General features: G+C 41.2%; 1 protein-coding gene across 1 annotated transcript in view; it reads right to left on the minus strand.

The window, feature by feature from the left end:
- Positions 1 to 15,311, minus strand: part of LOC129105177 (metabotropic glutamate receptor 7) — a 235,651-nt gene that overhangs the window by 40,047 nt on the left and 180,293 nt on the right. Inside the window, exon 8 of the mRNA XM_054616064.1 lies at positions 2,475 to 3,410. Within this exon, the coding sequence (XP_054472039.1) occupies positions 2,475 to 3,410 (936 nt within the window). The remainder of the gene's footprint in view (positions 1 to 2,474; positions 3,411 to 15,311) is intronic.

Consider the following 15,311-nt stretch of genomic DNA (forward strand, 5'->3'; position numbering starts at 1 on the left):
AGTTTTTTTAAATTGTTCTAAGAATTAAAGGCCAAGCAATTATGGCAAGGACCTTTCAATGTTTTGCCTATATCCTATAACTTTCCTCACATTATTACAAATTTTTGTTTGAGTCTTTGATGAAAAATAGCTAATTGTGTCGGCTGGATGCTTTTATAACCTTTTGAAACCCCAAACAACAGAGACAACAACATAATCCGGATGAGTCTCTCAGGAGTGGTAACACCTGGGGATTGCAGCTGTTGTCTTCTATCAGATCTACAAACTTTAATTGCTTCATCAGGACAGAGTAGCCAATGAGAGCAAACACGATCTGGGGTTCTAACAAACAGGCAATAAGAAATATGTTGCTCTCTCTACATGCAGTATTTAACCAACCACATGCACTTTGAATTCCATCTGGATTCCTACACAAGAACATAGCATCTGCCTTTTTTCTTTCTATCTGTGTCATTTCACTGCAACATGTGGATCATTGGGTTTCATAACAAAGCCTTCCTCTCCCTGCTCGGATGAGGATGAGATTATTTTCTAGTGGCAGATCAGGCTCGTCTGGAAGCCTTTAGGCTGATAAAATGGGATACAACAGTGATAGTCACCCATAATGAATGATGCAGTAAGTCTCTGCTTGACATGGATTTTTGCTATACTGTGATTTGTTGGTGATTATTAATTGTAGTGTGAGCTTCATTCTCCTATTTTCAAACTGAGGGAAACAGGGATGTGTTATTATATAATGCTATTTTTGGTGGCGGATGATGAAAGTTATGAAGACTGTGGAACAAGACTCAATGAACGTAGCTCCATAAAAAGAACCATGTTTCTTTTTCTACTCTGACTGGATATATCTCATTTTCATTTTTACACAGCAACCACATTGAAGACGTGATTTCACATTTAACTAACTTATTCACTATGTGAGAGTAAATGGAGGTTTAAAGCCTTTGACTGCATAATCAATTATCAGCAAGTCACATGACCTTGACTTGAGTCAGACTCCAGTCACAAATGATGACTTGATGACTTTAGATCTGACTCGACAAAATCAAAAGGTGACTTGGGCTCAAATTTGACTCAATACTAGAGACACGTGGCTTAACTTGGACTTGGAGCCTTTTAATTTGGAAATACTTGATATTAAAAAGTATATTATCTAAAAAGCGTGCCACCAATCAAACCTTTCCCTAAATCAACTAACTGCAACACTATTCATTCCAAGCAATCCAACAGCATCCAATCAAGTTGCAAGAGAGAACCATTAAGAACTAACATTAAATGAATAAGGGGCCAGTTGGAAAAAACGATACCAAAACTGAATTCATTCTTGTAAAAATATTTTTTACAACACATGAGAGTCGAAAATTCTAGCTGGAGACATTCATTTTGGTGAAGAGTGCATTATGTCTCAATGAGACTCCAAATTCAATGTTTAGGACTTATAATTGCCTGTCTTGACTTGGGTGTTGAGTGCAAAGACTTACTTGTGACTTGCAAACGAATGACTCTGACCCACCTCTGATAATCAGTATAAAGTCCTATGTAAAGAGTCAGGTTGGCTAACAAAATGGATGCAAAGATACCAGGAAAAATAGATGTGATGTAGGAAAGAAAGGTCAAATCTTTGAAGGGACAATGGTCGGAGTTTCATTAAGGTATCATCTTGGACAATAGTAAGTTTCATCAGACTGTAGTGCAACTGTGTAGGAATGTTACCAAACAATTCAAACCCAAATCTCATGTCAGGGTCATGATGCCAAAGTCTTGGTCACACCATAAAGTTTGTCTTCCCAAAACATTTTGTTCTGGAAGCTTGTGACAGAGTGACTATTGGCACTGCTAGTTGGGGAACTACCTTAGCTCGCAAGCTAACTGGTAATCAGTCACAACAGATCAACAAGCATCTTTCTATTTGCTGTCACTGTTCTGTCTACTCCCCCTTGAACATTTTATCTGTTCCCATTCCAAATCGTCACATACTGAACCTTGGCTCACTTTGTAAAGCATTTAGAAGCCCAGCGTATCAAACTATGGTTCTCCACTATGGTCGCAGGCAGCGCATGGTTGCAAACAAAAGCACTTGCTCAGGTTCAGGAAAATCATCATTGTTGGGCTAAAATCAGAACTTAAACTGTTTAAAAACGTAAGGAACATAACATGACAACATAACGTGACTAAACAATACTTTGGGACACGAACACTGGTGTCCTGTGTTTGTTTGAAACTTAACTCTCACATTTATTGTCGTCTTTCTTTAACAGTTGGTCTTCGTTTTGATGCACTATTAGAAACAGAAGCGCACCTTTGTGAATATGTGTCTCAAACACAAAAGCTGTTTTTCAATTTGCAAACAGGACATGACTTTTGTGTTGTCATACCATCAACCGAAACTGAAATACTGTAATCATCCAGCCTTCAAACCATCCAGCAGGTCATCTTTCATCCACCCTTTCGCCCATTCATCCATCGGTTCCTACCTTTTCTGCAGACTGCGCCGTGCCAAAGAAGATGGGTATAAAAGCCAACCATACGATGCAGGTGGTGTACATGGTGAACCCGATGGGCTTGGCCTCGTTAAAATTCTCCGGCACCCCGCGGGTCTTTATAGCGTAAACAGTACATGTCACCATCAATAAGATGCTGTAACCCAACGAACAGATAATCTGAAGATCCGTGATGTCACATTTCAACACCCCTCGGGATAGATACGGGTTGAAGGTCTTCTGCTCGTCATAGTCTATGACGGTGTTGGGCGGATCCACCACAAACCAGATGAACACCCCCAGCAGCTGGACCGAGATGAGGCTAGAGGTGATTGCCAGCTGTGAGGTGGGGCTGATCAGCCTGGGCGCCGTCACCGACTTCTTGCCCTGCTCGAAGATTCGGTAGATGCGGTTGGTTTTGGTGAGGAGGGCGGCGTAGCTGATGCACATACCCAGACCCAGGAAAATCCTTCTGAACGAGCACACGCCAACATCTGGCTTGGCGATCATGAGGAATGTGATGATGTAGCATAAAAATATCCCAGTCAGGAGGACATAGCTCAGCTCCCTTCCGGACGCTCGGACGATGGGCGTGTCGTTGTACCGTATGAACGTCGCCATGACGAAGATCGTAGCAATGATGCCGAGCATCGCCAGGAAGACCGGAATCACCGCCCAGGGTGAGTGCCATTCCAGCTTAATGATGGGTATAGGCTGGCATGCGGTGCGGTTGGCATTTGGCCTCATGTTGTAGGAGCAGAGCTTGCAGGTGAACTCGTCGTACTGGTACTGGTAGCCGTCGCATGGCTCGCAGTGCCAGCAGCAGGGCATGCCTTTCACCACCTTCTTCCTCTCACCGGTTCTACAGGGGAGGCTGCACACCGAGCTGGGAATGTCCGGCTCCCCTCGAGGCCACTGCATGTCCTCGATCTGGAGAGACAGCAAGAGAGACAACGGTTAGATCAGTGGTTACCAAACTTTGCTAAACCGCAGCACCTTGTAAGGAATAAAGAAAAAGATCTTGTCTGGCTCTCTGAAATTCTGAACTGTCAATTTTCTTTACCTTGAAATTGAACGGGAAAAAAAATTGGTGTGCGAGTACATCCCATACTCTGTAAAACTTGCGCTGAGAAGCCACTTTGAAATAATGACACTGTAAGAAATCGACTCTGAGGTTCTGGTGTCTCAGATTTATTGCTAAGATTTTTATCTTGCAGTGTGTAGTGGGGCTGTTAAACAAGGGGTTTGCTTTGGCTCTGACAAGTAACTCAAGCAAAGGTCTCATTGATTTGACAGCTTGACTGCTCCTAATGAGTAATGAATACTCTATTAGGCCAACATCAATATGGATAAATTCCACCTGGATCATAGCGCTGCACTGAGTGGACATCTTAGTTATCTACAATTTCCACTCAGTGCTGCAGCCAGGTGGCATTTAATTATCGCTCTGCAACTGGAGGATCAGTTATCAAGGCCCACCCTGCTCCTCGAGTTTTAACATCTTTCACAGGGAGGACGCTTAAGATTTCGACACACAACGGAATTTAACAAACCAAATTAGAAGACTGGACACAGATTTCACTGTACTGAGGAAATGAAACGGGTGTCCGCACCAAGAACGATAATGACGGTGGACAATAAAAACATCAAAACATCAAATCAAATGCCATCAAAAGTCAAAAGTGTATTTGTTCCACACAGGAGGGTGGATTAGCAAAGGGACCTTTGAACATATAGTCGATCCACAATTAAGTGTACTATTGAAATAAACAGCATATTTCTTTCTCTCTAGCCTAATGCGTCAGAGCAGTGGCTACTTTTCAGAAATCCTAACCTTAATTCCTTCTTTTTTTTGTGTTTATTTTGCTGACATTTATAATACAGCATTTTAAATGTTAGTATGCATGAAGTATTGTTATACTGCAGTACTAGTACCTCCAGGATCATAATACCTCCTCATTCACCACTAAGTCTTTATCTACCGTTATACCGCTCTCGCGTCTAGTGTGTTTGTGTAGGTAGTCTGTAAGTCTGTATATAAGGATGCTGCAATGCCAACAATACTTCATGCATACCTTTTACATAGACATCAGCTTTGTCTCAATGCAGCGGCCGAGCAACAATGTGTGACTCCCTGACAGACTGTAATATAATTGGCTGCATGAAAATACAAAATACTCGCGTGAGAATATTTTGTATCAAAACTAATCATATCGGCAGTTGTAACGCTTTCGGCAATCAATAGTTTGAATGGATTAATGAAGGCAGAGGACCAACTATTGACCCTGAGCGCCGCCTGGCAGTCTGTATGACGTACACTGTTTAATAGCTTAAGCTACTGTTAGCTATTTTACTTTTTTAAGTTTATTTCAGCCAAATGCTCTGGCTAAATTTCAGTTACCTCTGGTAAACAGTCACACAGTGTATATGTCTAGGGCTTTTATTGTGAAAGGTAAGAAGGAAATAGCAAATCTGGTCTGCGCTGCCTTTGTCAAGGTTGAAATGAGAAATAAAGTTTGTTTGGTCTCCTTTATGTTGTTGTACGCTACAGTGCACGTGTAGGACACGTCCGTTCCCATAACGTGATTGGTTGATACCCTTTTTTGAAAGTGCGAAAGCTCAGAAAGATCGACCTCACCCCGAGTGAGCTAAAGTGAAAATAAATTAAACCTAAAATAAATGCCCCTGATGTGTAAAGGCCTTTGCTCTGCAACATGTACATTGATTTGAATCTGTGGGTAATTGGGACGTGTATGTCCCCTTTATACTCATTATAGCTGCTAATGAACTCCACTACACCCCTGGAAGCAGTCCTAACAGAAAGCATTACATTATTTTTAATATTCCATTCCAAAGGGATGGATTCGATAAGTCAAATGTATCCAGAATACAACATTTTCAATATGCTACTATGTGAATTTGGAAGTGAGCTAAAGTGTTAATAATCAGTAAATCAGTTTGTGTCCTCCCAACAGTTCCTTCTTGAAACCATGCCCAGACCTTTGGAAGGAGCTCCAGTGACCGACGGTGGCCAAAAACCCAGTTATTGTGTATTGATGCTGATTATCTTGGCAGATAGCTGCTTTTCTTTTTTAAAGGATTCCAAAGGTCTTGGAGTCGATCAATTACACAGCGCTAAGGACATCCTCAGACAGATTATCTACAAAGGGCAGTCTGAATCAGTGTATGGCTCCAGCAGCCCCTGGGGGGGGGGCGGCAACACTGATGGAAAAAATGACACTGGACGTTATCGTCACCGACCATCAACCAGACTCCCCCCGGGGCTCTCTGGTGTGCTCCTGAAGAAGCCAAGTTGAGAGCCTGGGATAGTTGGGGATGAAAGAAGGCAGCGTGGAGCTTACAGCCTGAGTCAGCTGACAGGCTCGCGTTCGGCCACGGTGAGGATTTCAGCACGACGACAAATAAGTCAACTCCAAACAGCGCTCTGGTCTTCCTCCCTTCCCAAATCCGACAGGCTGACTCTGAGGGGAATCGTGAAAACGCCTCCCGTACACGTTGCACTCTTTCTCTTACTTCATTTCTTTTCTATGACTGGTTTTCTCATCACATTCATCGGCGCGTCCTTCCACACGTCCATCACTCCCACCTTTTTTGCCAACTTCACACTAAGCTTTTGATTGTATTCTACGCACAGCAGACACATCCAAAAAAATACATGACCGGCTGACACAAATCCTAGCTGCTCCTCCTCTGTAGGTGAATATGCTCCTCCATTTAGTATGTAAGTCTGTCAAAAAAGAAACAAGCTTTTACTACACGGGAATGATGAGTGGCAGCCTGGTTATTGAATGACTCACGGCTTCTCAAAAGAGATTTCAGGCTGGAGGTTAAAAAATGGGATTGAGAACGCCGGGAGCAACGCATGGGTAAGTCATTTAAATGGAAAACGCCATCTGTCATCCCGCCTTTCGTGGCGGTCAAGAGGATCGCCTGCCGCTGCGGCGTGTTCAATAATTCACCCGGGGTCTTTGAGGAGGTGTCACAGCTGGCAGACGGATCAGGACGAGAGGTCTCTCTGGTTTCAAATCTCCGACTTTGTGCTCGTACAAAAAGTCCACTTGCTCCGTCTCCCCTCCGGCTGAAGATGGGCCTCAGCAGGTGATTAAGTCCCCGGGGTCATGATCTTCGGGGGAACACTCAGAAACTCTTCGGCAAAGAGATGAAAATAATGAGGAGAGCTGCGTGTCGTGGCACGGACTCTGTGTCGGAGGTTAAAAAAGAAACACGCGAGGAGCAGAAAAGGCTGCTCTGTAATAAGGCCGTGTTGTTAGGGGAGACGCTGCAGGTGTAAAGGGTAAAACACTGCCGTGGTACTTCCTCAGTGGATAACTGACACTGAGACAATAGATCATTTCTGAAATGTGGTCAAATATGCAATAAGAAATGTTCCTATTTCAGGAAGAGAAATCCGAACAATGGATGAATAAAGATTAAAAATTCATGTTTCATTTTGAAAACGACCTTTAAGGATATGTTTTGTAAAATGACATACATTACGAAGACACTACAGGTGAATAGGGTAAAAAAAAATCACCTACAGATATCAACATGAACTTCACCAGCTGATTATTTACAGTAAGACAGTTTTCTGAAATGTTATGTTTAAATATGCAAATTAGGCCATATTTCTGCTCATTTGTATACATTTACAGAACAGGACTCTGAATATTGGATAAAGCAGGATTCAAATAATTGTTTTCATTTTGTTGACATATTGGAGTCAAAGGTTTTTTTTTGTATCACTTCATATATATATATTCAACCCCTCTTTAAAAACCTTCAGAATATAGAGAGGAATGAAACTGTAAAGTTTGGTGTATGTAAGAGCTACTGAAGTGGAGATTTCTGAGAAAAAACTAATTTAGAGAAAACAACCTTTAAAGATATGTTTAGTTAAATGACATACATTACCAAGACTCTACAGCTGAATAGGGTAAAAATAAATCACCTATAGATATCAACATCTTCACCAGCTGATTATTTACAGTAAGTTATTTTTGTATTACAAGTTTTCTGAAAACCTTGTGTTTAAATAAGTAAATGAGGCATTATCTAATGGTGTCTTTTGGTTAATTTAGGATAAATCTATAGAAGCAGATAGACAAAGAAGTAAAATAAACATCTAATTGTGTGTTTTCTTTCCACTATTCTAAACAGCCCAAAATCTCAAAATATAATCATAAAAACGTAACACTTCCATGTTGATGCTCATCAATGAAATCAATCTGCTTATTGAAACAAAAGCGTGAGTTCAGGCACAGTGTCGCCTGACGGACAAGAGTCATAATCCCTTCGGCCACTAGAGAGCACCGTCACGTGAAACGACCGATTCCGCTGTCTTTTCTTTGGAGGACGAGTGACGGCATTAAATCTCAGATGTGCAAAGAGAAAAGACAAAAAAAAGTGCAGAGGAGTGAAGGATTAGGAAAGCAAAGAAAGAGCAGTGAGAAAAAGACTGTGTTGTTTGGTTTCTCTAAGCTGTGATCTGCAGAGGACGAGAGGAGAAAAGGCTTCTCCATGTTTGCGTGTCCTCCTCATCTCTCTCTCTCTCTCTCTCTCTCTCTCTATTTGTGTCAGCCTCTCTCTACCTCTGCCTCCCTCTGGTTTTCCTTATCAGTCCGAGGCAGACCTTTTGCTCCTCCGCTCTGCTGTCAGGGTCCGCTGTCGATAAACCGTCTGCCCACATCGATGTCGTTGTAGGCTGCCGGGTCAGGTGAGCGCTTTTGTCTGAATAAAGACGCTGTAAACTGTCCGAAAGAGAACAACCACCTGTGGGGAGGAAGGACAGGGGAAGGTGTCCGGCCTCTGAAGATACGGGAGGGATTCTCTTTAAGCATCCGTTTCACTGCGGTCGGGTGTCTCTTTTCATGTATCCATGCTCCCCCTATATCTCACAGTACCGTCCAGGGACTCTGCATGGATTGTTTGAAGCCTGTACAATTCAATCATGAATCAACAATAGCAGAAATCGTCCCATGGAGGTTGTCTCTGGCGCATTCTGACTCATTAGCTGCCTCCTCCTCCGTTCATCCCAAACGCAGCGGTATATAATCCGGCCTTTAGGGGGCGCTCCGCTCCCCGAGCTAATCATAAGAAACCTCTGAGTAAACAGGGATTGCCGTCGCCATGGATACAATATTGGATCCATCTCGTCTTCATTGCTTCTCACGGCTTCTCCTGCTGCCTCCTCGCTCTGCGTTTCCATTTCTCTGCTGTTGGTTCGTTACGTTACCAACACAACAGCAGGAAACATAATGATATAATTAAAATATGGCGTATGACTTCTCCTTTTGTCCACACATGCTGTAGTGCAACTTTTTATTTTTTTATTTGACGTACCCCTCTGGTCTTTCAGATAAATGTTCATTCATCTTGTTGAAAATTCTGAACATGGTATCATCTCTTCATTGGGAAACCAAGAATATGTTAATATACAGATATTGTCTATTTTTAAAGTTTTACACCATGTTTCATACTGAACCCTGATTGGCTCCAAACTAGTGGTGATAAATAATAAATCCTGGAGGTACGTCCAGGGTTGGGAACTGAGATTTGAGGTGAGCTCTGAGAAACTTTCCCCCTTTCAGCAGATGAATGATGTGAAAACATCTCAGCGAAATTCTCATAATTGGCACATTCACTGTCATGGCCAAAAATGTATTTTTGTGAGGTTACAGCGACCTTGACCTTTGACATTTGGCCACCAAATTCTAATCAGTTCATCTTCAACTCCAGGTGGATGTTTGTGCCAAATTGAGAGAAATTCCCTCCAGGTGTTCCTGAGATATCGCGTTCATGAGGATGGGCCAGAATGACAACGATTGATTTTTATCAGTTCATAATTTGCTTCATCTCTCCGAACCTCAGAGGAGTGTTCTGTTAATAATAAAAGTCATCACAATCAAGCGTCTCTCAACCGAGTCGGCTGAGATCTCACCCCCAAGCAACAGTCTAGCTTCTTTCCCGTTGATGCGCACAGCAGTCGTTACCGTGGCGACTGCGGATCATGATTAAATTGATTAATTGAATGGGAAAGGAAATAAATTCCCCCGGCTCCCCGCGAGGCCACTCTGGAATGTACACATTGAGCAGATTAGCGGCAGGCCTGAGTGAACCAAACGAGTAATGAGACTACAGTCAGTGGAGTGCCACTGCACCGACAGCAAAGAAAAACCCAACTAAAGTACGAAACCGATTTCCTTCCAAGCAGACGTAACATTTTAATTAGCTTTCTAAGCATTCAGTATGCTCATTGACACAGTGTGTGTGTATAGAAATCCTCCATATACATTGATTATGATTAACTGTTTAATCTAAAAGTCTTTCTCTCTGTTTGGATCCTCTGCTGTTGGTTCATTACGTTACCAACACAACTGCAGGAAACTGATTTTAAAAAATGGCGTCTCGCTTCTCCGGCTCATTGGTTTCCTGTTTTCCTGCCATCATCTCTTCCTTCCTTTTATCCACACATGCGTTTGTGATTTGTATTGGCTCCTGTCTGCACCTCTTTGGTCCAGACTGAAATATCTCAGGGTTTTCATGGTTCAGACTCAATGTATTCATTCAACGTATTCTCATGCAAAACTGTTCGTATGAAATCTTACGAAAAGTTACACTTACATTTTTTTGTGCGTTTTCCAACAAAAGCCAGCAACACGTGTCAATGTCTGCTAGTTACAACTTTAGTCTTCACAGGAAACAACTTAGTTAGGTTTAATAAAAGATGGTGAAATACGTAGTTAGGTTTAGGAAAAGATGGTGAAATACTTAGTTAGGTTTAATAAAAGATGGTGAATTACTTAGTTAGGTTTAATAAAAGATGGTGAAATACGTAGTTAGGTTTAGGAAAAGATGGTGAAATACTTAGTTAGGTTTAATAAAAGATGGTGAAATACTTAGTTAGGTTTAATAAAAGATGGTGAAATACTTAGTTAGGTTTAGGAAAAGATGGTGAAATACTTAGTTAGGTCTAGATAAAGAATGTAGGATACTTAGTTAGGTTTAGGAAAAAAAATCGTAATTTGAACTTGACATTTGTGTTTATTCTTATTTGTGACAAAATATCTCAACTACTGGATGGTTTTTCATTCAATTTGGTTGAGACGTTAATGTTCCCGTCTGGATATTCCACTCTACAATATGTTCAATTAAAATCAGTGAACAAAGATTTAAAGTCTTTATTTGCATAACATGGCATGGATTTCATGGAGGTTAAGTTTAGGGAAAAATCACATTCATGGCAGATTCATTCTAAAGTGAAAATAAAGATTATGCAACTTAAAAACTTTTGGTAGATTCATTCAATGTGTCCATAATTGCTGGGTAAAAAACAAGAGATAACAAGAGAGCTTCAAAACAGGAAGGATTAAAAGTGATTCAAAACTGAGAGGAAAGTATCTCCAGTTCACCTAAACCTGCATCAGAATCCCAGGGGCAACAAATGAGGTTTACTTCTTGTTTCAACGTTATTTTCAGCGGTAAATGCCACAGCCTTGGATGACCTGCTGGGACTGCGGATTACTTAAAAGGAAATGATGAAAACGCAGTGTACATTAATTGGGAGGGAGTGCAGTGTTTTTCCAACCAAAGGTGAGAAATCGACTGCCTTTGTTCTTTCATTCGGGTGGTGAATTAATCTGAATAAAACACGCTTTTAACTCCTCTTCAAAGAAAAGTTACAGTTGGGGGGGAAATTTAAATAATCATATTCCTTTCAGCTGTGTTCCCAAAACACAACGGGGCAAGACGAAACTCCAGGCACAATATTATATTGATGAAAAGTGAGACAGAATCACTGAAAACAGACGCCAGAAAACAATTCCCGCTCAATTTACCGTTGAAATGAATGCTTCCCTTGTTGTTTATATAGTATTTATGAGCACAGACAGGGAATCTGTATTTAGGGGCACATTGTTAACCAACAGGGCAAAAACCCAACGAGCAGAACACAAGTGTTGGAGATATATCAGACTTTATCTTTTAAACAATGGAAGTCAATGGAGGGAAGGCGGCATCATAGTTCCCTCTGGCTGCTTCTCCTCAACGCTTCGCTGAACTTAAATACACAAAAGAGAGCTAACACACTGCAGCTGCTGTCGACATAACGTTCCACAGTGACTTTAACAGGGACACCAAAGCCTCGGGAAGAGCGCTGGGCCTTGGAGACAATTTGACATAGTGTCCAACACGTGAAATTTAAACTTCTGAGTTCGTCACGTGATGCCATTGGGCCCCAAAATACTTTTCTCCATAGACTTACATTGGGAAAGAGACGTTTTTTTAAATCCACTGATAATTTTAGTAGCTCTTATTTAAATCATGAGGTCCTTAAAGTTGTAAAATCCACAAAATGTCTTATTCAGAGTTTTATTCCTTCCTCAGTTCACGTGAATGAGACTAAAACCGAGCGGCTGGGAGGCGGGGCTAAAGGAAAACGCTATTGCGCTCGCTCTTTTGGTCCAGTGGACTGGAAATATTTGGTTTATTTATTTTTATTCATACCCAGGAAGTTAAACTTAAATATAAATACAATACATTTTATATTACAAACGTCATGGACAGAGACAGTGTAGATGGACGGTTAAGGAGAGAGACAGAAAGGTGAGGAGAGAGATGAAATTGAGAGAGAGAGATAGACAGGTAAGGGAAGAGAGAGACAGGTGAAGGGAGTAACGAAAAGGTGAGGAGAGAGACAGACAGGTGAGGAGAGAGACGTATAACATTTCTATTTATTTGATTGTATTCAATGTACTTTATTTGCTGTTTTACTATCATGTCAATTTAAACTTTATGTATTTTAATGTGTGCATAATGCATGATAATCATATACAATTATTGGTTCAAAAAATATATTAATTATCAATTATACGTCACAGTTTGAAATTGTTTTCTCAGACTGGAGAAGTTTCACAAATAAAGGCTGTCATGGTAATAATTGAGCTTGTTTACAATTTGTCTCCTTCACAATGGAGGTCTATGGGGGAGAAAATATTTTTGGGCTTACGTTGTTGTAAAAGCTCAGTTTTTTCCCTCGCAGACTCTGAAAACACAAAGCTGCTGTTGTCAGATTAATCCTCTCTGAAGAATAAGTTTCAGTTTCGGAGCCATGACAGATTTTCTCTCAGTTAATCATTGGAAGGACTTGGCTCCATTAACTCTCGGCGGCTGATCCCAGACCTGTTCACGAGTGATCGACGGTCATCTCTCTCTCTCTCCTCTCTCTCTCTGTGCTCCCAAAATCTCTCCATCTGACTCATAGCACAGCTGGCAGGGCTGTGAGGGATCGCTCTGGCAGAGATCAAGGTCAAACTTCATTACTCCTAATGAGGCTCAGCCGCTGTCCGAATCTCTCCCCTCCATCTCTCTCTAGCTTTCAGACATGAGAGGCCAGCAGCAGCAGATTTCTGAGCCATTACAGATAACGCTACCAGATCAGAATCACCTTTAATTGTCAATTCCTCTGGAGACCCCTCTCCCCCCCCACCCACTTGGGAAGTTGTTTCTGATATTTTTGATCTCTGTAAAGCAGAAGCTGAAAATACAGCACATTAGCGAGATATTGTCTCTTTAAAATTAAAAAAAGGAGAAAAAAACACATTTTTAAGGAATTGTAATTTCGAGCAAATTAGATTTTTGTGTAATTTCATGAATAATGTTTTTTCTGCTCTCCAGGGAAATGTCAATGTGAAGTATTAATATCCCTCTCTAAAACAGAACAGGAAACACATATAAGTGTTGCTTATATTGGGTGTGATGCAAATGGCAACCTCCGGTTCTGCCAAGTGAAGCCGATAAGGAAGTGTCTTAAAACTTGCATTCTCTCTCCTGTCCATCAGGGGGCGACTCCTCTGGTTGTATAGAAGTCTATGAGAAAATGACTCTACTTCTCTCTTGATTTATTCCCTCAGTAAACATTGTAAACATGAGTTTATGGTCTCAATCTCTAGTTTCAAGTCTTCTTCAATACAGCATGATGTTCATTTAGTAAATGATGCTCCATTTAGAGTCAAACAGACCATAAAGCAGGGTGTGCTTTAGGGGCGGGGCTTACTGTGATTGACAGGTCGGTGCCACTACCAGAGATGTATACGGTGTCTCTACGTCACTCCTACGCATTCCAAATACGATCACTTCCGTTCACTAGATGCATATAACAACATGGCCATGGCAGGCAGTGTGTTTTGGTGTGCGTGTCCCCGTGTGTACATATCAGTATGCGTGTGTGTATTTTCAATGTCTCTCCCTGCTGAGCTCTGGCGGACCTCTTTGATAGATGATATAATCATCCTGTCAGATCCTGTGTTTCTGAAGCGCGTGCAGCATTCATTTCCATCCCCGGCCGTGCAGAGCGGCGTGACCGAGGCTACAGGAAGCTCTCAGGACATCAGACTGTGTCTTCTACACTGGATTCAGTTTTTTGCCTTACGTTTGTTCTCGTTATAGAAATGTGTGGAGTGCAGGTTCATAAAGCTGTGAGGTCCCGCCATCCCTCTGTCGTTGTCTTTTTATGCGTTCTCCAACTATTGTCAAGAGCAACCATATCAATACACTAAAAATATGCAGATGTATAGCAGCATATTTTATATTTTGAATATTATAATTAGCTTCAAATATTGATGTACAGCAGCCCGAAATAACTTTGTTAAAGGGAAGATGATGGCAAATCGCTCAGTGTGCATATGATTTGCACACATTTATTTTGGAAAACAGTGAGGGCTCGATCTAAAAGAATATTTCAACATTTATTTTCAGTTTCCCCTTGGACACCCCTTGTGTTTGTTGGAAGAAGAACTCAGATCCTTAGTACCGATAAAACAATCTTCAAATATCTACATTACAAGTTTATAGTTCTGCCTCCAAAATCCCACTTGAGTAAAAGTATAATCAGGTTTAACAACAGCCGGCTCTGTAATCACATAATCTCATACTATGATGTTCAGCTGCTTTCATTAGTTACAGACAAACATGCAGCCAGAAGTTTAAATTATTTTAGTGGTTAGTTGACGTCTCTCAGGCATCAACTTTTGTCATCTTAGTCATCCGCCGTGTTAGTTCATATCTCCATTTATTTACTCACATTATAGATGAAGACGAGGAGGATCAAGAGAAGACAAGGTCCCATGAGGAATCGTCCATCTGTCTCTGACTGTCTACATCTTCGCTCTGTTTTACAATCTGAGGTGCTGTTTAAATCTGATTTAGAAGGCGATAAACCCTGTTTGTATCCTAACAAAACAGAACCAAATGTAAAATTAATACATTTGAAATGATATTGCTGTAAGGCTTCCATAACAGGTTCACCATCTTGCAAAAATGCATGACCGCTCAAAGTTGGAACAACTGGGGGTTTTCCCGTTCACCGTGTGAATGAAACCTTACTTAGACTCTCTATAATACAGAAAAACAGAACACCTGAGTTGTGATTTCAACTTCTACAGCAAACTGGGCGTTCTAGCCTCAACTTTCTGAGTGGATGATACCTGAGGGACTATAAGGGACCTTATTCACTGGTGGTTTAAGTATTTGTAGAAAAAAACATGCCTAGGATTGTCCAGTCAAGAGGGATGTTCACAATACGCAACAAAAGCTTGAAGTGTAAACCCTTTTCATCTATTAACAAAATAATTAGCAAAAAAAATTGCACTCCTCCTTCTCATAGTCAAGACTTTGTCAAATCTGAACTGACAGACATGATACACGTTTTTAGATTTTCCAGCGACTTATACCTCCCAGGTATATCTTTATTTCTAATGTCCATCGAGAATAAACGTCCATAAATTTTGGAAATCACAGAACTTGCCTGAGAATCAT

The sequence above is a fragment of the Anoplopoma fimbria genome, chromosome 17 (genome assembly GCF_027596085.1).
Source record: "Anoplopoma fimbria isolate UVic2021 breed Golden Eagle Sablefish chromosome 17, Afim_UVic_2022, whole genome shotgun sequence".
Taxonomy (NCBI): Eukaryota; Metazoa; Chordata; class Actinopteri; order Perciformes; family Anoplopomatidae; genus Anoplopoma; species Anoplopoma fimbria.